Source organism: Gymnoscopelus braueri, assembly GCF_963280865.1.
Source record: "Gymnoscopelus braueri genome assembly, chromosome: 8".
NCBI lineage: Eukaryota > Metazoa > Chordata > Actinopteri > Myctophiformes > Myctophidae > Gymnoscopelus > Gymnoscopelus braueri.
The window spans coordinates 5,433,487-5,459,853 of NC_137609.1; the positions used below are offsets into that span (position 1 = coordinate 5,433,487).

Here is a 26,367-nt window from a genome sequence, read left to right on the forward strand (position 1 = left end):
TACATTGATCCATTGGAACACAGTTTATTATTTTTTATAATAAATAATAACTACATTGATCCATTGGAACACAGTTTATTATTTTTTATAATAAATAATAACTACATTGATCCATTGGAACACAGGTTATTATTTTTATAATACATAATAACTACATTGATCCATTGGAACACAGGTTATTATTTTCATAATAAATAATAACTACATTGGAGCCATTGAAACACAGGTTATTATTTTAAACATTATGGACATACAAGCTTTCCACCTGCCAGAGAGGATAGTGATGTAATCCACTTGTAGCTGAATGCCAGTAAACTCCCTCCTTAAACAAACACACTGCAGGTCTGAACAACACTACACACTGTTACACACCTTTAGTTGTGTGTTTGGAACAACACTACTGTTACACACCTTTAGTTGTGTGTTTGGAACAACACTACATGTTACACACCTTTAGTTGTGTGTTTGGATACAAACTGTACAATGGATTATTTTGGTTTGTTACTAAAGTAACAAAACCACAATATATATTGTAAATATATATAATAAAAGTCCTGGATTTAAACTTTTACTTGAGTAAAAGTACAAAAATATAATCGGCATCAAAATGTACTTACACTAAAAGTACTGAGACTTTTCAAAATATGTTGAACCTTTCCTAAAAATAGCAGATCTACAAGCTCACATTTTTGATGCGTTGTGAGCTTTTAGATCTGCTATTTTAGAACAGCCTATAACATAGGGCTGAAGTGGTTAATGTATGTTTTGTAATAATAATAATCTAAATCTACAAAGTAACTAGTCACTAAAAGCTTAATTGTTGTCAAATAATTGTAATGGAGTAAAAAGTACAATATTTGCCCTTGAGGTGTAGTGGAGTATGAAGTATCAAAACATTAACATTCTTACAGGACTTGAGTACATGTACTTGGTTACTTTCCAGCTCTGGGCTCATGGCATGTATGAACAAGACCTTTAGATTGAGTGAAGTTAGTCATGCTGGAAAAGTATCATATTTCACAGTGAATTACTCTCATAGATAGACATAAAATGCAAAACTCAGACAAAGTCCATATGATGCAAAACAAATTGTGTTTATTTTCCCTTTGACAGAATCCAAAAATAATGTCCAGAAAAATAATAACACAGAAATCCTTAATCCCCCAAAAAGAGAAAAATGCCAGGGTGTTTCACCCAGGGACCGCCCCTAGTGTGCTTATCCTTAAACCTAACCTTAACCTCGCTCAAACTATGTCTAAACTTAAAGGTAGGGTAAGTGATATGTTTTGGTTAAAACAAAAAGTTTTTTATTAAAAGGTTAAAGCACTATATTCTGATAGTAATCATTGCTATAGTATGGAGTGTCTGTTCAGTAACGGGGGTCTATCTGTCTCCAGCTCTTTAATAAACAGAAAATACATTTTCAGGTAGGGGACAAAATGTCAGCCAATGAGGAGAGCGTACCCATTTATCAGCTTCATTTTTATAGTGTACCAGTTCCCATTGTCTCTGCTCATTTCTTTGTGTCATCACTTCCAATATATATATATTCAAACTAAAGATTTGCAGACATTTTCACGATTTTTTAAAAAAATAGCAGATCTACAAGCTCATAGCGCGGCACTCTGTGCGGTGCTATGAGCTTGTATATCGGCTATTTTTATCTAGCCAAATAAATGTTAAAATGACAAAGATGCGTTCCCGGTCTTAAAGGGTTAAGCGTCTCTATTCACCTGTTTCCTAGGCTGTGTGTTTTCCACTTCCTGTCGATTTCATTGGATATCATTGGTCATCTGACCAGTTTCATTGGATTTCATTGGATCAAATCGACAGGAAGTGGAAAACACACAGCCTAGGAAACAGGTGAATAGGAACAGCAGAGGCCGACGGCCCCAACGTGGAGACGATGGTCAACGCATCTGGCAGTATCTGTAACCCCAACGGCGATCCCTGTCAAAGAGAAAACACATAATTTAGCAAAAGTCTTTGTAGACATCCTAATTAGTTAAATGGATGCAGTACGAATGATGTGAATCAGTGGTTCACGTCATTGGGCATAGCAGTGGCGGCCATTTTGTGGTGCCACAGATGTAAAGCCCATCATTTTTTCCCATAGAGATTTCCGAAAATATTTATACGAATTATTTTAAGTCTGGAATCAAGCCATCGATGATCCTGGTGAATCATGACCATAAAACATTTTGATTCTGTCAAAAAAATATTTGTAAACCACAAAAAAAGGGTATTTATTAAATATAGTATACCGGTATAATCTAATTAATTATACAAATATTTTTTGACACACAATCAAATCTTTTATGGTCATGATTCACCAGGATCCTGATCTTGGTTCGAAGCTTAAAATAATGAATATAAATATTTTCGGAAATCTCTGTGGGAAAAATTCATGGGCTCTTGATCTGTGGCACAACACAATGGCCGCCACTGCTGTGCCCCATTGGATGTGAATATTGTACATAATATATCATAATGTACTCACTCATGAGGTCTTGCTGTGAGTGCTGTATATATTATATATATATATTTATAATAGATCATATTAACTCACTCATAGGTCTTGCTGTGTGAGCTGTACATTCCAGTGAGGTAGTTTCCTCCAGGTACATCCCACTTGAAGCGTTCCTCCCAGTTATTCATGTAATGAGTCTCCTGGCAGTTTGAAGAGACAGTGTAGCTGGCTTTGCAGCAGTAAAATGACCACCTGGAATACAAAGCAATTATCAACATTTAGTTTGTGGTCTATCGTTGGCACTGGAGGGCTTGGAGGAGGAGGTGGAGGAGGTAGAGGAGGCGGAGGAGGCGGCAAAGGTGCGTACAGCGAGGAAGCTGGACGCCATCATGGCGAACCCCTCCCACCCCCTGGACGCCATCATCAACACTGACTCTGACATTGTAGCACAGAGGCAGCATATCACCGTTGTTTCCTTCTTGGTGGCACTAGGCTGTGGTTATTGTTCTGATTGCACTGTTGACACTGACATGTTTGTTGCCTAGGCTTGGGGTGAGTCGACATGTGGTTGTTTTGTTCGAGGACGCTATTGTTAAATGAGTTTCGGTTTGTTTCTAGTGGGGAAGGAACGGCACACACGTAAATCCCGCCCACTACATTTGATTGGGTAAAGCGCGGCCTGCTTCCTGATCTGATAGCACGCCCACTTGTAACCAATGCGCACACGGGTTGTCAACACGGCTACCGACAGATTCAAGCGCAGCGATGGATCTGTTCTTGAGAGATTACATTAACACTAACATGTGGCCTTTGTCAGGATTAAAATAGTTAACATTGTATCATAATAGCTGTTAAATTGAACAGATTTGACATTAATAATGATAATAAGGTCGTTATCTCAGTTGTCAACACTTAAATGACATAATGTTGTAGGCTACTGGTAAAGTGTTTATTCTCTAAACTCTCTACTCAACTCGTTTTATGTTTTACACTGATCACTGTGATCGCTGCCTCACCTTGAAAGTAATCTCTTCCAATATAAAGCAAACAGAGGTTGTGTATGGACTGTAGGTCATTTAATCAGAAACCTACCGTCTGTCTTCATTGTGGTTGTGGTGTGTGCTGTGGACCCCCGCAATGACGTGGTATTTTGGGCAGTTGAACTGGACCGCTTGGTCAAATGCGTTCACATAACCGGACCACTGACAAGAAACGGGGGCTCCGAAGTACCTGCAGGAAATCTTCCATCTACGATCTTCTGCCCCGTTACTGTGAATGCTTTGATACAGACGGACATAAGGAGGTGGAAAAGTGTCAGGCAGTGTTCTTTAAATGAAGGATAATTTAGATTGTTATGAATGTGTCTAATATGAATACCAACACTATCAGATACAAACAAGACGCATGAAGAGTGTGAATCACTACTTTAGATGTGTATAGTGTTTACTATAGACAGTGGTGTAAAGTAACTAAGTACATTTACTCAAGTACTGTACTATAATTTTCAGGTATTTTTACTTTACTCAAGTATTTCCCATTTTCAATACTTTAACTTCTACTCCACTACAAGTATTTGACAGCTTTAGTTACTAGTTACTTTGTAGATTTTGATTATTACAAAACATACATTAACCACTTCAGCCCTATATATTAGGCCATTTGAAAATAGCAGACCTACAAGCTCACAATGGGTCGCATCGCGACGCATTGTGAGCTTGTAGATCTGCTATTTTCTACGTTTTTTAAACATTTTGAACTTTTGAATGACATTCTGCACAATACAATGAGTACTTTTACTTTTGGAACTTTAAGTATATTTTGATACCAATACTTTTGTACTTTTACTCAAGTAAATTATTACCGGACTTTTAGTTGTAACAGTATTTCTACACTGCAGTATTGATACTTTTACTTAAGTAAAACATGTGAGTACTTTTACCACCACTGTTCATTGTTTACCTTTCAATAGCAGAAACAGCCTGGCCAGACGTACATTTCACATTCAATGTAGCGTTCCACTCGTTGTCCCATCTGGATACAGCTGCATTGAAATGAATGAATGAGACAATGAATGAATGAGCTTATATGGTACATTCATAATGATATAATAATATCGGTAAACAGGGTGCTGCATTCTAACGTTTTAATCGTAACAACCTGGTGGTTTTTAATTACGTCCATATCATAACGTTGCTGTCCGGCAGAAACCAGTTTGACGCTTTTGCATTTTTTTCCATAAATCAGGGCCATTGAACACCCTTTACGTCTATGTGTGTTGATAAAAAAAAAGGTTGAACCAATGAAAAGCATTAAAAAGCGCTTCTGACAAAACCAGCTAACTCCATCGGATCCTCAAACTTTCTGCTAAACCAGCTAACTCCACCGGAGTTAGCTGGTTAGCTGGCATTTTGGAGTGGTTTCTGCCGCAGTGGTTTCTGCCAGACAGCAGAGATATTATGGTGTTATTTCCTAACTGTTATTGATTTCACGTCATACGTACTGCATCCGTACAGCGTGTTGATCTTCAGAACGTCTGTGGCGGTCATTCCTTCTCTCTGGCCGATCGCCGCAGAAGAACGCTTCCGGATGGGAGTGATGGTGTCTCGTCCGTTGCTGGAGAAGGCGGTCCTGCCGTAGTGCATGACGGAGGCGTAGTCGTACGCAGTGTTCAGGTTGTTGGTGACGTGCTTGTTGAAGTTGGGTAGGTTCCGGGTCTTGACGTTGTCCCAGTTGATCCTGACGTAGCGGTCGCGGTCGCTCCGGGACTGCTCGTGCCAGAAGCCCAGCGCGTGAAGCAGTTCGTGCTGGATGGTGCCGGTGTTGAAACAGCTCCCACGCGCAGAGTGGTGGAGAGACACGGGCTGTTTACCTGGAAAAATACTTACTTAAGTAAAAGTATCAATACTGCAGTGTAGAAATACTCTGTTACGTAAAGTAAAAGTCCGGTAATCAAAATTTACTTGAGTAAAAGTACAAAAGTATTGCCATCAAAATATACTTAAAGTACCAAAAGTGAAAGTACTCATTGTGCAGAATGTCCCATTTCACAAGTTCAAAATGTATATGAAAATAGCCGATCTACAAGCTCACAATGCGTAGATCTGCTATTTTCAAATGGCTGTAATGTATAGGCTGAAGTGGTTAATGCATGTTTTGTATTAATAATCCAAATCTAAAAAGTAAACTAGTGACTAAAGTTTTCAAATAATTGTAGTGGAGTAAAAGTATAATAATTGCCCCTGAGATGTAGTGAGTAGAAATAAAAGTATTGAAATGGGAAATACTCCAGTAAAGTAAGAATTCCTCAAAAGTGTACAGTACTTGTGAGTAAATGTACTTTGTTACTTTACACCACTGCTTACCTCCTGCTCTCCCCACGTAGGAGTAGCAGCCGCCTGCGTTGATGATGTTCAGGTAGTCCGACTGACTGCCTCGAAGAACAAAGTTGACGCAGGTCTTCTCATGGAAGGCGTCCATGGCGTTGATGATCATGGCTCTGTGCTCGCTGGTGAAGGAACTGGCGATGACGTACGGCACCTCCAGACGAGAAGAGACATAAATCCACACAATTCTATCTTAGTTTTGTCCAGTGGTGTAAAAAAGTGCTAACATGTTTTACTCCGTTACAAGTAAAAGTCCGGAATTCAAAAGACTTGAGTAAAAGTGCAAAACTATCGTTATCAAAATGTACTTAAAAGTACAAAAAGTAGAAAGTACTCATTCTGCAGAATGACCCATTTCACAAGTTTTCGAATGTATAGAAATCCTTCGAAAATAGCAGATCTAAAAGCTCACAATGTGTCGTACCGCGACGCATTGTGAGCTTATAGATCGGTTATTTTCAAATGGCTGAAATGTATATAGGGCTGAAGTGGTTAATGTATGTTTCGTAATAATAATCAAAACCTACAAAGTTAGTAACTAAAATGTTTAAATAATTGTAGTGGAGTAAAACCTCTGAGATGTAGTGGAGTAGAAGTAAAAGTACAGAAAATTGGAAATACTCTAGTAAAGTTTTAAAAAATCATCAAAAGTGTACAGTACTTGAGTACTTGTACTTACAACACTGACCACCGGTTTTGACATTTTGTGTGTGAGATGCTATGAGATGTTTCCGAGGCCCGTAGGCTCGTCAATGACTTCAGGACAGCTTGGTTTTTCAAGCAGGACAAGGTTTAATTATGTTCATATTTACCTCAACCATGTTGGCGCTTTTCTTCCATTTACATTGACTGCAAATCATGGCGTTCCGAGACTTTGCAACCATGATGTCACCTTCAGTCAGACCTTTCATGTTTCTGTTCATGTCAGAAATACGTGAATAGATGTCTGACTCTGCTCTGCTCGATGCTCTGCTCGATGCTCTGCTCGATGCCCTGCCCTTCATACCTAAAATAATTAATAATCATAATCATAATAATGAATATGTTAAATGGATGTTCCCCCTCTGCTCAATGACCTGCTCCTAATACATAAAATAAATAATAATCATAATAATAAATATGTAAATGGTTGTTCGTAATAAATACATAAAATAAATGCTTCAATCCTCAGTCACCAATATTCATTCTATGAATGAAAATATAACTTTCCAAAGGGTTTAAGGATTAGGAACAGATTACACGCACGCACGCACGCACACACACACACACACACACACACACACACACACACACACACACACACACACACACACACACACACACACACACCTGTAGTGGCTCTGCAGTATCGGAAACGCCAGCGGCGATCCCTGCCATTGAGAAAGGGAAAAAAAAGAATCACGTAATTTCTCAACATTTATCTTATAATTGCAAATGGCTTCGTTTTCAAATAATAAAATTGATACTCTGAGTATGACGTGTTTCACGTGTTTTACCGCAATGGCGCAACGTGCCAATGACGTGTTTGACATGTTTTTGAAAAATAAATAATATATATATATATATATATATTTATTTATTTTTTACGTTCAGAACCCAAGATATCATGATTTGAAGATTTGCTGCTCCATTCACTTCTTGTTTAACTTATTACTGAAAAAGGCTGTATCTCGGCTCCTGAGCACTTTTTTTTTTACTATGTATTTTTGGCCCAGACATGTTACAGTATTTTCAAAGGCAGAAAATTAATGTCAACTAGGTCGCGATGACCTCGTTGACATTTGTAAAACCACATAGTGCAACCCTCAGTGATTAGCACCCATCAGGGGATCGATTATACTGGAGATAAATATGCTGTGACTTGAAAAAGGTAAGAAAATGTAAAAAATGCTGGCACAGTACGCACATATTTTTTTATTTCATTGGCACTGAATGAGTTAAAGACCAGACCCATTGATCCTCTAGTATCTTAAAGACCAGACCCATTGATCCTCTAAGGATCTTAAAGACCAGACCCATTGTTTCCTCTAAGGATCTTAAAGACCAGACCCATTGATCCTCTAAGGATCTTAAAGACCAGACCCATTGATCCTCTAAGGATCTTAAAGACCAGACCCATCGATCCTCTAAGGATCTTAAAGACCAGACCCATTCAGAGATTGTGTACTCTGCCAGTGCCTTCTACCTTGAGCCAACCCAGACTTAGCCTTGTAAATCCCCCCTCCGGAAATCTCATTTGTATTTGATTTCAGTAGTGAGTCTGGCATGAGGGCCTGTTTGGATTTTTGGCTGTGCACGCTGGGCAGGAGTAGCCGTTGACTGACAACTCCTTCAGCCAATCAGCAGTTCGTTCCACCACCACTTTTGAAAGGGCCATGCCGAAAATAGGTTGTTTTATACGGATACAAAAGTATCACTGCCTGCCCCTGCCGGTTCTCTGAATTTCTTTTTTAAAACAGGCTCTGTCATGATTAATTGACCACATATATGAAGTTAAACAACTAAATTCTGTCCGAAAAATATCTAAAAATTAAATTCGGTGCCACAAAAAAAGGAGTATGAGAGCGTTTTGAAGTTTTAAAACAGCGGACAAAACAACAGAGAGAGTTTTAATTGTTTTCGCTCGGCTGCACTCGGGTTTACTCGGGTTCCCCCTGATTGGCCAACGTTCGCTGTCAATCACAGAACAATGAGCGAGGACGCTGATAGGCTAGTCCATTTTGTGAACTCCACAGAAACGCCCAGATAAGCTCGCAGGCCAGACCCAATTCCTGAAATCAAATGCAAATGAGATTTCCGGAAGGGCGGGGTTTACCAGGCTAGCAAAGTGAGCGGGGAGAACATACTCTATATACTAAAAGAAGATTTTTTTTTTTACTGCTGTCCAGTAATTTGGCATCTTATTCAGAGCTATATTTCTCATTCAAATTTGACCCAAAAAAGGATATCAATCGTACCCATCCAGACAAAGTGTAGATGTAATATTTAACGTATAATTGTACAGTATATATATAATAATACTTTGTGAATGTATACTTACTCTCTACCGTTGTCATGGTAACTGGTGACTCCCGTCATGTAGTTTCCTCCAGGAACGCTCCAGTGGAAGTCCTCGTCCAGGCCGTTCACCCAGGGAGTCACATGACAGTCATATGTAGCCAATCCAGAGCTCCCACAGCACAGGAACTGCCACCTGGAATTAATCAGGTTTTAACGTTGTTGTTGTCGGTGGTGTAAAGTAACTAAGTACATTTACTCAAGTACTGTACTCAAGTACACTTTTCAGATTTTTTTTACTTTACTGGGGTATTTCCAATTTTCAATACTTTTTCTTCTACTCCACTGCATCTCAGAGGCAAATATTATACTTTTACTCCGCTACAATTATTTGAAAACTTTAGTTGTTCTTTCGTTTCTCCATAAGAAACTTACTTATGGGATATCATCGCCCTCTGGCGATGGCACAGAGCACAACACATGAGCTCCCGGTACTAATTCCATTTGTTCAGGGTCATGGGATGCGAAACCGGAATCCGGCTCGGGTATAAAACCCCTCGCGTCACAGAGAACACCCTCTTCCTTCACTCTGCAAAGCGAAAGCGCACGGAGCCTGAAGCAACACTACAGCACAAGGAAACTTTTCGGATCCCAGCAACTCCCAAAGCGAGGGCACCCAGTGTCACTCTACGGGTAGCCTGAGGCTACGAGCTCAATCCATGGTCTTGAAGGGCGGACCCAAACACAGCCGCCTGGATTTGTGCGTGGCTTCCTATTGCTTCACCAATCTATGTCCCCGCCTCCCCTCCCCTCCCCCCCTCGGCCTGTGCACGGAGCACGCTGACGTCACCAAATTTAGAGCGACGCCCCTCTGCACTCTGATTGGTTAGGAGAACTAAGTGCTAGCTAGCCTGTTAGCCTCGGGGGAAAAACAAGAGGAGAAGATGGAGGCGCCGCGTGCCTGCGGCTTGGACAGCTGCAGCCTCTTCGTCGCCGCAGAAGATCGTCACCGCCTTTGCATCTCCTGCCTGGGGCTTAACCACGCGTGGATAGCCCTGGATGGTCCGAAGGGTTCGGACGCATGCAAGGCCTGTGGCGACTTCTCCCGACACCAGCTGGAATTCCACTTCGACAGAGCCAGGAGGCTAGCGGCCTCCGGAGGTAGCGGTGCTCACCCCGACGCTGGCCTCGCCATGGGCTCTATGGCGTCGGCGGTGAGCACAGGCCCAGGCATGGGCCCACCGCTACATGCTGCTCCACGTTCCAGCGGTGCCGCGAAGAAGACTCAGCGCGAGGCGCTCACCTCTTCGCCGATCGATGCTCCTCTCTCTCCCGCCGTCTCCCTCACCTGGGACGGCTCCCAGTCGGACGTCATCGACTCGGACGGCGACGGATCCGAAGGAGAAGACGTCATGGACGAAGGGGAAGAAGAGAGCGAGCTCACCTCCTACCAAGTCAGCCAGGAGGTGGCAGTGGCCGGCCCGGATCCTCCAGTGGCTCCGGCGGTGGCGGCAGTGGCTCCCAGCGGGGCGGCGGAGTCCTCCGAACCCGTGGCGGCCATCCTGAAACGGGCAATCAACAGATGCGAACTGGAGCAGCCCATGGAGGTGGTTACCGGGGCCCCCATCCCGGGTTTCCAGGGGTTGGAACCCCTCACTCCCCGACAGATCGAGTCCAAACTGCTGCCCGAAGCTGAGGGAGTCAGAGCGGCTCTGCACTTCTCGTGGCAGACGGGGAGGAAAGAACCGGAGAAGCTTAACTTCCCCGTTAAGATCATCTCCGGAGAGGACATGGGGGTCCTGCGTCTTCCTCCGATGGACTTCACCCTGGCGAGCGCCATCGAGCAGGCGAAGAGCGGCTCAGTACGACACGGCCTGGAGAACAGGCCCATGTTCGTGGACCGCACTAAGAGGACACACACCGACACGCTGAACACTCTCTACAAAGCCTCGGGCTCGGCTGCAGAGACTTTCAACGTGGTGTCGCTTCTCCAGGGGTCGGCCGCCGCTAGGCTCAAGGAGCTGGCGGCTAAGACTCTGCTACCTACAACGCTCGCGTCGGTGAACCACCAGGAGTGGGTAGAGGATGCGAAGGAGCTCGAGAGACTGATGTAAGTTGCCATCCTCTGTACCTGCCATGGGCTGATGTGGACCGGCCGGGCCATGGCCCTCACCGCAGACCTGGAAAGGGTCAAATGGCTGGACCTCGCCACGGAGTGTAAGGCGATTCTGTCCACCGGACTCCTCGCCCTACCGCTTAAGGCGGATAATCTGTTCGACACCGCCGCGGATTTGATCACCAAGACGCAGGCGGAGGAGAAGCAGAGGCAGGAGACCGCTGCAGGCCTCCTCACCCCCGGCCCATCTGGTACAGCTAGGCAGCACCAGCAATGGGCCTCGGGTGGGCCGCGTGCGGCCGGACGGAAACGTGGTTCGTCTACATCTTCATCCGCGAGAGCCAGCTCCTGGGAGCGGCCGGGCGGTTTTCTTGGACCAGGAGAACCGAGGCGCAAGGACGAGAAGCGCGAAGCACAACACCGCACAAGAGGGCCGGACCAATTGACCTCACCAAGATGGCGGACGATTGGAGGCGGACGTGGTCAGGAGAGTGGTCCCCGGTGTCGCCCCGTCAACACTCCCCAGGTGGGTCGGGAGTATCGCTCCGGCAACAACCTCGACACTACAAGGGGGTTCCGATGCAGGACATTTGCTCGGCAGCAAACTGGTCGTGTCCCTCCACGTTTGCGGCCTTCTACAGCCTGGACGTGGCGGCATCTGAAATGGCGCACACGGTCCTGGGCGTGGCGGCCGGTAGCAGTCAGGCGGTGGGTGACAGGGCTTGAGCTCTTTCGCCTTCCACTGACGGGGCGCCCTCGGGTCAAGGGGGTCTTGACTTCGTGGCCTTCTACCTGGTCGTGGCGACACGATGCTTCCCCTGGCCCAGCGGGGATGGAGGTAGGGGGAAGGAGGACCTGGTCTTCTATGCCTGGGGGTGGACGGGGTCTTTACTTCCATGGCTGGGAAGGGCGGACTTCGGTCTGTTGGGTCCTTGCCTTGAGGCCTTCCTCGCCTCTGACCCGGAGTGTCATGCGTCCGGAGGCCTGGGGTCCTGTTCTTCGGCCTGAGAGATGGACAAGTTCAGTCTCTTTTGACCGATGGAGTCAGACTTTGGTCTGTCAGGTCCTTGCGTTTGGTTCTTTCCCGACTTGGCCTGAGGGGTCAGGCACCTGGTGGCCTGGACCTTGCCGGGAGGGCAGGGTCTGGGGCCATGAGGTGTGGTACGGATGGGGTTCAGCAGGGGCTCCCTCAGGGGACGTCTATGTGTACCATAAGTATGTTTCTTATGGAAAAACGAAAGAACAACTAGGGGTTACGTAGGTAACCCCAGTTTTCTTAGTTTCGTAGTAAGAAACTTACCTAAAACCCCTTCTGTGCGCTTTTTAGCATGCAGAGTGAAGGGTTACGAGGGTGTTCTCTGTGACGCGAGGGGTTTTATACCCGAGCCGGATTCCGGTTTCGCATCCCATGACCCTGAACAAATGGAATTAGTACCGGGAGCTCATGTGTTGTGCTCTGTGCCATCGCCAGAGGGCGATGATATCCCATAAGTAAGTTTCTTACTACGAAACTAAGAAAACTGGGGTTACCTACGTAACCCCTAGTTTACTAGTTACTTTGTAGATTTTTATTATTATCACAACACATAGCCTACAGTAACCATTTCAGCCCTATATACATTTAAGCCATTTGAAAATAGCAGATCTACAAGCTCACAATGCGTCACATTCTGACGCATTGTGAGCTTGTAGATCTGCTATTTTCAAAAGGCTTTTATACATTTGAAAACTTGTGAAATGGGACATTATGCATAATGAGTACTTTCTACTTTTGGTACATTTTGATACCAAGACTTTTGTACTTTTACATAAGTAAATTTTGAAATCCAGACCTGTAGAGTATTTCTGCATTGCAGTATTGATACTTTTACTTAAGTAAAACATGAGAGTACTTTTTCCACCACTGGTTGTTGATTTTTTTTAGAAGCACTTCATCCATTTCAACCTTATCTTCATATCGTCACTATCGGGCAGAAACCAGCTATCTCCATTTTTCAACTTATTTAATTTTCTTTAATAAATCAGTGCTATCGAACACCCTTTACGTCTGTGTGTGGGTTTTAACAATCTGGGAACCCAGAACCAAATAAGAATGAAAAACAGCGCCCTCTGCTGTTTGTACTATCTTACTTGGCTCTGGGACAATGGCGACGTAGCACCCGTGCGCAAAGGAAACCGGGGTTTTGGTCTGCCTTCAGCTTTCACTTCCGGTGGTGCCACTATGTTTTAATTCCCACTAACAATATTTCTACACGGAACACTAACACCACTTCTCCCAGAGAACATGGATCGTTTTGGTTATAAGCCCACTTGTTTCTATGATGAAAGAGTAAGTTAAAATGTGAATATCTTTCCGTGGTTTTGTCTGCTCCTCGGACGCTATTGTTAAATTAGTTTGGGTTTGTTTCGAGGGGGAAAGATCGACGGACACGTGAATCCCGCCCACTACATTTGATTGGGTAAAGCGCGGCCTGCTTCTTGATCTGAAGGCACGCCCACTTGTAGCCCAGTGCGTACATGTTATGACGAGCCTTCACGACAGATTCCAACGCAGAGCAGAATATGTTCTTGAGAGATTAGGGTTTTACAAACATTGAACCAATGAAATGTATTAAAAAGCACTTCTGACTAAACCTCCTGACGCCATTGGATCCTCAAACTGTCAATCAAACCTCCTAACTCCACCTTGTGGAGATAGTTGCTTTTAGCCTGGTAAACCCTCCCTCCGGAAATCTCAATTCCATTTCATTTCAGGAGTGAGTCTGGCCTGATCCGCCTGTCTGCAATATTGGCTGTGCTGGAGTTGGGCGGGAGTAATACCGTTGACTGACAACCCCTTCAGCCAATGATAATTTTTCCCCTTCAGCCAATCAGCAGTTCACCAGTCTTAATGTGACGCGACGGGACTTTTGAGACAGCCATACCCAAAATGGGTTGCCTTTTTCGGGTACAATGGTGTCACTGCCCGCCCCTACCGGTTCTCTAATTATTTTTTTTTAAATAGGCTTTGTCATGATTAATTGACCACATATATGAAGTTAAACAACTAAATTCTATCCAAACGATATCTTATAAGTAAATTCCGTGCCTCAAAATAGAAGTTAGAGAGCTTTTTGAAGTAAAAAAATAGCGGAGAATTGGCCGCACAAGAAAAAGATGGCTGCCGTTCGTGTTTTGGGCTCACTCGAACTCGCCACCTGATTGGCCAACGTAAGCTGTCAATCACAGAACAATGAGCGACGACGCTGATAGGCGCGGCCGTTTGGCATACACAGCCAATATTGCAGAGAGGCGGTTCATGCCAGACTCACTCCAGGAATCAAATAGAAATGAGATTTCCGGAGGGAGGGTTTACCAGGCTAAGTTTCTTTGTCCATCATTGATTAGAATGGCGTGATCTCCACATTCATGTTCAAAAAATTAATTCAAGGACCCCAACGGAAACAAGTCCGCAAGGACTTTTTTGGTCGGACCTTTTAGACAAAAGTATTATAAATGTAACTGTTGTTTTACATTATTTTGCCTAATACAAATTTCAATCAATCAATCAACTTGAGTAAAGTGATGATAATGTAATGTATTTAATATAATAATAATAATAATAATAATAATAATAATAATAATAATAATAATAATAATAATAATAATAATAATATAATTTCATGTATTTGGGTAAAGTGATGATAATATAATGCATTTAATATAATAATAATAATAATAATAATAATAATAATAATAATAATAATAATATAATATAATGTATTTGAGTAAAGTGATGATAATATAATGTATTTAATATAATAATAATAATAATATAATATAATGTATTTGAGTAAAGTGATGATAATATAATGTATTTAATATAATAAATATATTTAATAATAATAATAATAATAATAATAATAATAATAATAATAATAATAATAATAATAATATATAATGTATTTGGGTAAAGTGATGATAATATAATGCATTTAATATAATAATACTAATATAATGTATTTGAGTAAGGTGATGATAATGTAAGGACACATTCAAGTATCTGACAATGTATAAAGTCACCATGCCAACTTTGATGAGGTAGTATGGTGTTAGCTGGTTTCTGCCCGAGTGCCCGACAACAGAGATATACTGTAATTGGTCCTCACTAATGCTCATTATAAGACGTAATGGTAGCACTTGCTATGCATCCCATGTGTATAACACATTATACACATACTTATAAGGCATTGTAATGCTGATCTTAATCCGTTATAATCACATTTATAAGAGCTTATAAATAATCATAATGCTTTATAACCATAACACATTATAAAGATTATTATAATGACTTATAAGTTCAAGTATAAATGGATTGTATTATGCTTATAACACGTGATGATTACAGTTATACATATTCATAACAACGTATAATGCAATCATAACACATTATACAACATGTTATAATGACTTATAATGTCAAGTATTATAATACTTCATAATTGCTCCCCACTTTGTAAAACTTGCTAGGCAACCCAAAATGTATTCTCATAGTTATAATCCATTATAATCAATTGATAATACTCTGCTATAATGCATTATAATCAAATTATAAGTGATAATAACATTATAACATTGATTAAAATGCGTTATGACAGTGAGTATAAGGCATTTTAGACATTGTAATACAGCATTATTAAATGATAAGGATAAGGATAATTCCTTTTAACAGGTCGTTCATGAAAGTCCTTGCGGTCTTGTTTCCAATGAGAACCTGTGAGCAATTGGGGTTAAGAGTCTTGCTCAGGGACAAATTTCATATCATCGGCACATATGCTGGGATAGCCTGGAATCGAACCTGGGGCAACCAGGGCCAGCTGGTTCCCTAGGCGGGCTCACTAACCACTCAGCTATGGCCGCCCGATCTTAAAGTAACAAATGGCCACTTATAATAACTTATGATCATAGTGTAATGCATTATAACAGTAATTATAATGCATTATTACAGTGAATTAAAGGCGATAAAAATGTAATAATAACATCTTATAAAATGATCATAATGTTACAAATATAAGTGCATAATAAGGCATTATAAACGTGATAATAAAGCCTCATCAAATGATCATAAAGTAACAAATGACCGCTTATAATAACTTATAATCGTAGTATAATGCATTATAATAATGCATTATAATATTTATGACACATTATAATAATAAAGCATTATCAATTGATTATAATGGATTATAACTATGAGAAATAATTTGGGATGCATAGCCATTGTTACCAGTTTGGCAGCAATTATGAAGTATTATAACACTTGATACTTATAAGTCATTATAAAATGCCTTATAATGTGTTATGGTTATGGTAATAAAGCATTATGAGTATTTATGAGCTCTTATAAATCTGATTATACAGGGTTATGAGAAGATTATAATGCCTTATAAGTATGTTCATGATGCATTGTACACATAGGATGCATAGCAAGTGCTACCGATGTGGTAGGTCCTCACTAATGCTCATTATAAGATGTAATTGGTCCTCACTAATGCTCATTATAAGATGTAATTGGTCCTCACTAATGCTCATTATAAGATGGCGACCATTGGACAGTTCACAAACCTACCTACCAATAGGGCATAGCAGTGGCGGCCATTTTCTGGTTCCACTTCAAAATAGACAATGCATTTTCCCCATTGAAATGTTCCAAAAATCTTTATATCAATTATTTTAAGCCTAGAATCAAGCCATCCAGGGTCCTGGTGAATCATGACCATAAAACGTTTGATTCTGTGAAAACACTTTTTTGAAAAAGGCAAAACAAAGGGTATTTATTAAATATAGCATATCATATAATTAAATATACAATTATAAAAAATCACAGAAAAAAATGTTTAATGGTCATGATTCACCAGGACCCTGGATGGCTTGATTCTAGGCTTAAATGAATTGATATAAATATTTTTGGAAATGTCAATGGGAAAAATGCATTGACTATTTTGAAGTGGAACCAGAAAATGGGCACCACTGCTATGCCCTATGGCATCATCGATGGAGATTCCAAGAATCTTCCAAGTTAGCGTGGTTAAATAGAAGACATTGTTCAAAGTGAACAGAACATACAGTTACAATGTGCCCGTCAATTCAACACAATCAGATCATCACGGACTCACCGTCTGTCATCATGATGGTTGCTATGGTAACTGTACACTCCAGCGATGACATAGTTGGTGTGGCAGCTGTGGTCGATGTTTTGAGCAAAGTTGTTGACGAATCCAGACCAGTAACATCCGGTGAAGCTCACTGCCGGTCTGCAGGCTACGCTCCACCGACGGTCCTGATAACGGTCGCTGTGAACGCTGTCGATAACGAGGAAAACCACACGTTATTCAAGTTCCTCTGGGTACACACATCGAGGACGCACACACACAGTGGTGTAAAGTAACTAAGTACATGTACTCAAGTACTGTACTTAAGTACAATTTCGAGGTATTTTTTTACTTTACTGGAGTATTTCCAATTTTCATTACTTTCACTTCTACTCCACTACATCTCAGAGGCAAATATTATACTTTTACTCCACTACAATTATATGTAGGCTACTTACTAGTTACTTTGCAATTATCAATTATTGTAATATAAAACATACAGTAACCACTTTAGCCACTTTTTATACCTAGGCTATTTGAAAATAGCCGATCTACAAGCGTACAACGCGTTGCGATGCGACACGTTGTGAGCTTGTAGATCTGCCATTTTGAAACGTTTTAGTACTTTTACTTTTGGTACTTTTAGTACATTTTGATACCAATACTTTTGTACTTTTACTACATTTTGAATTCCGGACTTTTACTTGTAACAGAGTATTTCTATATTGCAGTATTAATACTTTTACTTAAGTAAAATATCTGAGTACTTTTTCCACCACTGCGCACACACCACGTGAGGAAAAAGGCTCAGCGGCGACTGTACTGGTTCTGCCGCCTGTCATCAGGCTTGACTTGGACTTCCTCATGGTTGCCGTGACAACCCACTGTGGACACTTTGACCCAAAGATGAACTAGAACAGTGGTTCTCAACCTGTTCAGGCCGTGACCGCCCAAAATAATCATATTTGAACTGGGGACCTCCCATTTAGTTTGACTCCGTTCCACAGATAAATATTGTGAAAATAGCTGATTTGATTGATTGATTGATTGACAATTTTATTAGGCAAAAGAATGTAAAACAACACAGTTACATTTATAATGCTTTTGTCTAAAAGGTCCAGGATCTACAAGCTCACAACGCCTCGCAACGAGGCTTATTTTCACAACTTTTGCCTCTTTCTCATATTATTTGACAATTTGGCCAATGTTTTATAGTATAGTTTGTTGATTACTTTTAATGCAGTAAATGGTCTTCTTTGTTTTGTTTTTTGTTTTTTAGGTAAACAAGGTCTTAAAAGTCCTAAATTGTCACTTCACTGTTATCTGGGGACCCCCCCATCATGTGAGGACCCCCCTGGGTTGAGAACCACTGAACTCTAGAACAATTTGCTCCTTGGAGCGCAGGTCTCCGCCAGGCCAGGTTGCCTACCTATCATAGCCAAATGGAATGGAATCAGAAGAATCTCACGGATACATCTTGATCAAGTGACGACAGAGATAATATAATATGTACCACATTGTGTGAGATTGAGTAGTAGGGGATGCATCAGATATATATACACAATATACCATCTACGATATCCATACAATATTTATAAAAGATATATAAAAAATACAGTTTTTCACAAAATAATGATCCCATTGAACCACAATAATGAACCACAATGCCTTCTATCTACTAGTTCTTTCTCTATTTAGAAGCGGCTTCTACTGCTGCTGAACCAGCTCTTTCATAACTTATCTACAGTTCAAGACTGTGTGTGTGTGTGTGTGTGTGTGTGTGTGTGTGTGTGTGTGTGCGTGCGTGCGTGCGTGCGTGCGTGCGTGCGTGCGTGCGTGCGTGCGTGCGTGCGTGTGTGTGTGTTAATTATTTACCTTGCTATGCGGGACACAGCTTGTCCGCTTGGACATCGACGGTACAAATATCTGTGCCAGCCGTTGAACACACTCTTTGAACACACTCTTTGTCCAACTGTCAAAAAACGTAATTCATTAATTCATTAATACATGTATTTCAACCTGTTCATGTTAGAAAGTTGTCCCCTCTCTCTCTCTCTCTCTCTCTCTCTCTCTCTCTCCCCACCGCGTGAGGAAAAAGGCTCAGCAGCGTCCTGTACTGGTTCTGCCGCCTGTCATCAGGCTTGACCTGGACTTCCTCATGGTTGCCGTGACAACCCACTGTGGACACTTTGACACAAAGATGAACTAGAACAGTGGTTCTCAACCTGTTCAGGCTGTGACCCCCCAAAATAATCATATTTGAACTGGGAACCCCCCAGAATAATCATATTTGAACTGGGAACCCCCCAGAATAATCATATTTGAACTGGGAACCCCCCAGAATAATCATTTTTTAACTGGGAACCCCCCAGAATAATCATATTTGAACTGGAGACCCCCCAAAATAATCATATTTGAACTGGGAACCCCCAGAATAATCATATTTGAACTGGGAACACCCCAGAATAATCATATTTGAACTGGGGACCCCCCAAAATAATCATATTTGAACCGGAGACCCCCAAGAATAATCATATTTGAACTGGAGACCCCCCAAAATAATCATATTTGAACTGGGGACCCCCCAAAATAATCATATTTAAACTGGGGACCCCCCAAAATAATCATATTTGAACTGGGGACCCCCCATTTAGTTTGACTCCGTTCCACAGATAAATATTGTGAAAATAGCAGACCTAGCTTACAGGTCTGCTATTTTCTTGAGCCACTGTCGACCGAGTTTAAAGTTTAATTTCTAACTTGTTTATGAATAAATGACGTATTTACTCAAAAGCATCCCAACATGTTTAACCCATTCAATCCGGGAACGCATCTGTGTCACTTTAAACGTCTTTGGCTATTCAAAAGTAGCAGATATACAAGCTCATAGCGCAGCTATGAGCTTGTATACCTGCTATTTTTGAAACATTTTGAAAATTGGTGCAAATCTTTTAATATTATATATTGTTTAAAGCAAAACATTGTTGACTCAAATCTTTGCTTCTGGGGGGTCCCTGGGACAAAACATTTTGAGATGGGGGTCCGCGGCCAAATGCATATCTAAAAATGTTTACTAAATCCATAACAGTATGTTGCTATATCAGTGGTGCTCCAACTTTTCCATGTCAAGAATATGTATTTGGCCTGGACCCTTATCTCAAAATATGTTGTTCCAGAGTTAAAGATATTCGCTTTAAAACAGATATAAAGATTTGCACACATTTTCCACGTTTGCAAGACATGTCTTTTTGAATAGCTAAAGAAATCTTAAAATGACACAGATGTGTTCCCGGTCTTAATGGATTCATATATATTTTTATGGTTCATATAATCTATTAACTAAATTATAATAATAATAAGGGTAATAACAATAATAAGGGTAATAATAATAACAATAGTAATAATAATATTAAATAATATTAATTGTTCTTACGTGTCAGAAGGATGAGAAACAAAGCCACAGTCTCCATGTTGATGTCACCTCCTCCTCATGCAGAATGTCACCAACACAGCAGTAATATAATATATATATGTTTACACCAGGAAATAGTTTGTATCTGGGGATATCCCCATGGGGTGCAGCAGAGAGAGTGTGTGTGTAAGTGCGAGCGTGCGTGCGTGCGTGCGTGCGTGCGTGCGTGCGTGCGTGCGTGCGTGCGTGCGTGCGTGCGTGCGTGCGTGCGTGCGTGCGTGTGTGCGTGCGTGCGTGTGTGTGTGTGAGAGAGTGAGAGAGAGAGAGACAGACAGACAGAGACAGAGATTGATTGATTTGATGTCCGACAAACGTGACCGTGGCAAAACATGTCTACCGTATGTCTGTGGCACATTTTTTATTTTGATAAAAAAAAATATATATATACATATATATATATATATATATATATATATATATATATATATCCTATGCTAATATCTGCCTCACTTCTGTGAAAATACTGTAGTAAAATGTCCTTTCAATCCTTTGCTGGAGAAAACCTCTTTGTTCCCCTCTTTTTTTTAAAGACAACGTATGTGTTGTGGTCAGACAATGAAATAATTTAAATCAACGGCATGTGAGGGACCACTGTCCTATGGTGCAGGAAAAGATCAAAAACTGATGTCATCTGTTCAGAAGGATCTGCTTGCTACCAAGGAGAAGGAGGGCAGAAATGGAAGTAAAGCTGATTTTCATCAGTTGAGAGAAAGCGTTTCAAAGTGTCAAATAATGACAATAACAACTATAACAAAACTCCACAATCACCATGGTAAACCTCCATCCACAGCCTAGGACCTCCTCCAACCTAAAAGTTATCTCACCTCTGATCAAAGTCAGGTGCCTTCGCATCAAACTATTGTGACACTGCATTCAATTAAAATCCTGGCATGCCCTTCATTAATCACTCATATCTTTTCTGTCTCTCAAGTTTCCTTGTTCCAGTGTTTTTGGTGTGTTTTGATCCTTGACGTTTCCGCGGGAAGCATGTAACATTACACGTCTAACATGATTACTTCTTATAAATCAAGACAAGTGTAGCTTTTAGTGTGTGTATTTTTTCCATTGTTACATTGGAAAACGCCTTGGACTTGGACTCATGCCTTCGACTTTCACCTATTGAAGCTACCTTGCCAAACCAAACAAATAGCAGATCTACAAGCTCACAACGCGTTGCTTTATGGTTTAGCTCAGGGTGTTTTCAACTGATTATGAAGCAGGGACCACCACCCTGACTGAGCATCAACCTGGGAACCACTGTTGTGTTGGGAGGGGGGATATGGGCGTGGTGTGGGGGGATATGGGCGTGGTGTCTGAGGATAAGGGGGTGGTGTGGGGGGGAAAGCTTGACATTAAATAATGACTGTTAAGGGATTAATTTAATGTGTTAATTTGAGGTGAATTAAATCAAGCCCTTAACAGTCATTATTTAACTGAGACATGCTAGTGGCCCAGAGCAGGGTTTCCGCTAGGCATTTTTTGGGCCGGCCACCATGGCCGGTAGGATTATATTTTACCGGCCAAAGAATACATTTACCGGCCATATTATAATTAACGTCATATGCGTGTTTGCACTACATACATACATGCACCCAACTGATCATTACACCTCGTTACGTTAGAGCTGCGCTTCTTTCCACTTTATCACAGATGCAATCTGTTCCTGTTTTTATAGATAACTAAATTATATGATCTACTATATCATGCAGAGATGTCGCTTTCCAAAAATGAAATGAATAAAGTGGGCATGAGTGAACTGCTGCGCAACGAATACCAAAACGTCCGCTCGCGGCGGCTCGCCCCAAAACACGGTCGCCCCGGGGAAAATCCGGCGGCATTCGCCTGGTAGGGTATTCCTAAACAAACATATCAGTAAACTATGCCTAAACCTAACCTTATTCCTATCCTACCCTTATCCTCAGTAAAAAAAATACAAGAATACAAGAACCACTGGTCCGCCTGAAAAATGGGGGCGAGGGTGTTTTGGGGCGAGTCCTAATTACCCTGCGCCTTACAGCCTTTCCCTGCGCAACACCGTTGCACAGTATAAACACATTAATATATATTTTGGGCTTTACATCGATTCTCATTCAACCTTGATATGCAAAAGTAGGTTTTGTTTTGTTTTGTTCACGTGAATTATATGTGTCATGATATATGTGGCCTTGCGCGAGGTTGATTAGCCTACTTGCCTCTATAGTTGCTTTCACCACTGCCATTGCAGACAGACAGTCACCGTGCTTGCATAATATCCACGACCCACACGTGTTCGGGACGGGTCCCTTTATCGACAATTAGGTCCAGTTTGGTTCAGATTCTATCACCTCGGAAAATCCCGGTTCTGTTTATCAACACCCGAGCGAACCACTCTGTCTAGTGTCTATGTTACAGGTAAATTGGCATTCCAGGTAAATTGGAAAAGAAGCGCTTGTTTTCACCGCCCCCCAGGCAAAAATAGCAGACATACAAGCTCACAACGCAGCACGTTGCGACGTGCTGTGAGCTTGTAGCTCTGATATTTTCAACGCGCGACACCATAGTACAACGAATAGGCTATATTCTATAACTGCAGCGCAGAGCAGGCTGTCGGAATTAAACCACACAGTCAGATCATGATAAAAACTTAAAATGATTATGATTTGAATGGTTGTAACCAACTACTTTATCCAAATAATAATATTAATAATAGGCTTAAATGATAAAATAGCCTAATAACAGCATTTTCCCAACCGGCCACGGTGGCCGGTGGTGTTTATACCGGCCAATTAAACATTTTACCGGTCAATGGCCGGTAAATACCAGCTAACGGAATCCCTGGCCCAGAGCTAAAAAAAAACCCTGATCTATTCCTTTCCCATGGTTGCCCTTATTCTGTTCTCTTAACCTTCCATATTAAACTCATGTTAACTGATTCATTGTATGAGCGAGCAGACACATGCCTTTGATTATGGGCACATTTCCTAATAATGCTGACTCAACCAGGCAATCAGGTACACTTTCCCTTGAGATTCCAGTAAGTGACAACATTAATGTGTCATCATACCGTTTAGGTCACCATGTCATTTACTGCACTGTTGCTCAACTAGTGGACACAATATACGATAGACGATATTTTTCAAAGATTTTGAATAGCCAACATATACTAAATGGATAAAGTGGTTAAAATGATTGTGATGCTATATTAATTACTTTTGTAGTTAATGTAGACCCCACTTTGAGAACCAATGGTCGTCCCCCCCCCCTCATCTTTTTTGAAAAGTCGTGGACATTTGTGCGAATCCTTGAATAAATTATGTCTTCGAACGCGAAACATTTGAACTCATATCTTTGCTTCTGGGGGTCCCTGGAACAAAATATTTTTTAGATGGGGGTCCGCAGCCAAATACTATATAATTGTATTACTGTAATAGCAACATAAGTTTTTCAGAAAACTTTAGACATTTATTTAATCCAAATGGGTTAAATGGTTAAGAGGGTACTGGGTTACTAAATAAAAATGTCTCTCTACAGATGACAAGGAAGTAACACTAAACAATGAACAATAAATCATATCTGGCCCGAGTCATCTGATGTGTGTCTGAGCTCAATAACAACCAAACATGAGGATGCAGTGAAAGGTTGTGTTCACATGAAGTTTACTTTGGGAGACGTCCAACTGAAACAAGAAAAAGCAGCTCCTAGAGACGCTAGGTGTGTGTGTGTGTGTGTGTGTGTGTGCGTGTGCGTGTGCGTGTGCGTGTGCGTGTGCGTGTGCGTGTGCGTGTGTGTGTGTGTGTGTGTGTGTGTGCGTGTGCGTGTGCGTGTGTGTGTGTGTGTGCGTGTGCGTGTGCGTGCGTGCACTGGCTTTTTCATGTGAAGGACCCCCAAAATTATGTATTTGGCTACGGACCCCTATCTCAAAAAATGTTCTGCCAGGGACCCCCAGAAGCAAAGATTAGTGTAAAAAACGTTTTTCTTTTTAAAAACAATATTAAAAAAAACTATATTTGTTTTTAAAAAGCAAAATGTGTTAACGCTATGTGTACATTATGTAAATTATGTAGTAGTAGTAGTACATTATGTAGTAGTAGTACATTATGTGTAGCCTACAAAGTAGAAAAAATACATAAGTGACATTTTCAGAATTTTACAGGAGAGCAAAACTATGTTTTAGTTGACTGTAATTATTTAATTAAAAACAACATATTTAAGCAGTCTGTACTTCTATACAGATTAAGCTTTAAATAGTTGATATTTTAAAATATATATATATATAAATACATAAAAAAAACTATTACATTTGAGCTAAAACGTCAGGATTTGGAAACCATAACTGTGTTCACCGTGAAGATGCTGGTGTTGTGAAGGTAAATATGAATATCTATCATTATTAACTGCGCTGTTAGTTTGCATGATACCATAACTGTGTCCCCAATTAACAACACTGTGTTGAAAGATATGAAAGATTATTTGTGAATTGGGTCGGTGATAAATAAGATATTAAGGTTATGAGATACCCAAAACATGGGTGGAACTATTAAATATAGGAAACCTGACACAAAAAATACAAAGAGATAATATACCTAGTAAAAATATTAGCTTGGAAGAAAGCATTTACAAGGTTATGGTCCAGGCTGAGCATTGTGGAAGAGATATTTGTAATGGAGAAACTAACTCATGTTTTGAGATTACATGAGACTGTTTTTCTTGTATTACTAGTACATTACATGTGGTCAATACAAGTTAAAATTATAATAGAATAACTCAAATAAAATAGACCTCTATCTGTCTACAAGGAAGTATCACTACATGAAAATACATCACAGCTAGCCTGAGTCATCTGATGTTCGCTAAGCTCAACACAACAAAAATGAGGATGCAATGAAGGTGCATTTCCTTAAAGTTCATTTTGGGAGACATCCAATTCACACAAGATTTAGTAACACTCAAAAATGTGGGCGAGTGGGGTACATTTTCCTAACCACTTATGCCCTATAGTCTTTGTCATGATAGATGACAAATATAAAAAATAGCAGATCTACACGCTCACATGTCACAACGTGATACATTGTGGGCTTGTAGATCTGCTAATTTTGCCCTTTTTGAAAAAGGAGAAGAGTCGTGGAACATAGACCATTGCCACGGTACATCTCAACTCAAATCAAAATGTATTTATATACACATTTAAAATGACAGAAGCCAACCAAAAGTGCTTTAAAGACCAAAATAAAATGCAATATCTCCTGCCGCTCCCTGCAGTTGGACAAGGGACCATGCATGGTAGGGACATCCTACTACCTGAACCAAGTCTGAGCCTGACCGTATATACTGTACCTGACCGTATATACTGAACCTTACCGTATATACTGAACCTGACCGTATATACTGTACCTGACCGTATATACTGTACCTGACCGTATATACTGTGCCTGACCGTATATACTGTACCTGACCTTATACTGTACCTGACCGTATATACTGTACCTGACCGTATTGAACCTGACCATATAGACTGTGCCTGACCGTATATACTGAGCCTGACCGTATATACTGTGCCTGACCGTATATACTGAGCCTGACCGTATATACTGTACCTGACCGTATATACTGTGCCTGACCGTATATACTGAGCCTGACCGTATATACTGTACCTGACCGTATATACTGAACCTTACCGTTTATACTGTACCTGACCGTATATATTGTACCTGACCGTATATACTGAACCTGACCATATAGACTGTACCTGACCGTATATACTGTACCTGACCGTATATACTGTACCTCTATACACTTCAGCTGAGCGGGGCCATGAAGAA

At 41.0% G+C, this 26,367-nt stretch overlaps 1 protein-coding gene across 2 annotated transcripts; it reads right to left on the reverse strand.

The window, feature by feature from the left end:
* Nucleotides 1–1,791: 1,791 nt before the first annotated feature.
* LOC308090593 (uncharacterized protein) lies at nucleotides 1,792–20,582 on the reverse strand. Of its 2 annotated transcripts, none has more exons than XM_080435827.1 (12): nucleotides 20,531–20,582; nucleotides 18,973–19,069; nucleotides 17,122–17,307; nucleotides 8,894–9,046; nucleotides 7,183–7,223; nucleotides 6,666–6,859; nucleotides 5,833–6,007; nucleotides 4,971–5,339; nucleotides 4,430–4,511; nucleotides 3,563–3,748; nucleotides 2,570–2,722; nucleotides 1,792–1,950 (listed from the first exon to the last, which is right to left on the reverse strand). In XM_080435827.1, exons 1-12 carry the CDS (start codon nucleotides 20,565–20,567, stop codon nucleotides 1,911–1,913), a joined length of 1,713 nt encoding a protein of 570 aa, XP_080291953.1. In that variant the 5' UTR covers nucleotides 20,568–20,582; the 3' UTR covers nucleotides 1,792–1,910. The 2 variants fall into 2 exon arrangements, with proteins under 2 accessions (XP_080291953.1, XP_080291952.1); XM_080435826.1 differs by having other exon boundaries at nucleotides 6,666–6,851; nucleotides 7,163–7,223.
* Between the last annotated feature and the right edge of the window lie 5,785 nt (nucleotides 20,583–26,367).

What these genes read in the sequence shown, in the direction of transcription:
- LOC308090593 (XM_080435826.1), bottom strand. Translation starts at nt 20,567, where the DNA reads ATGGAGACTGTGGCTTTGTTTCTCATCCTTCTGACAC. An exon ending in TACCATGACAACGGTAGAGA is followed by an intron (nt 7,224 to 8,893) that starts GTAAGTATACAT and finishes TCTCAATGGCAG; the next exon opens with GGATCGCCGCTGGCGTTTCC. An exon ending in CTACGTGGGGAGAGCAGGAG is followed by an intron (nt 5,340 to 5,832) that starts GTAAGCAGTGGT and finishes GTATTTTTCCAG; the next exon opens with GTAAACAGCCCGTGTCTCTC.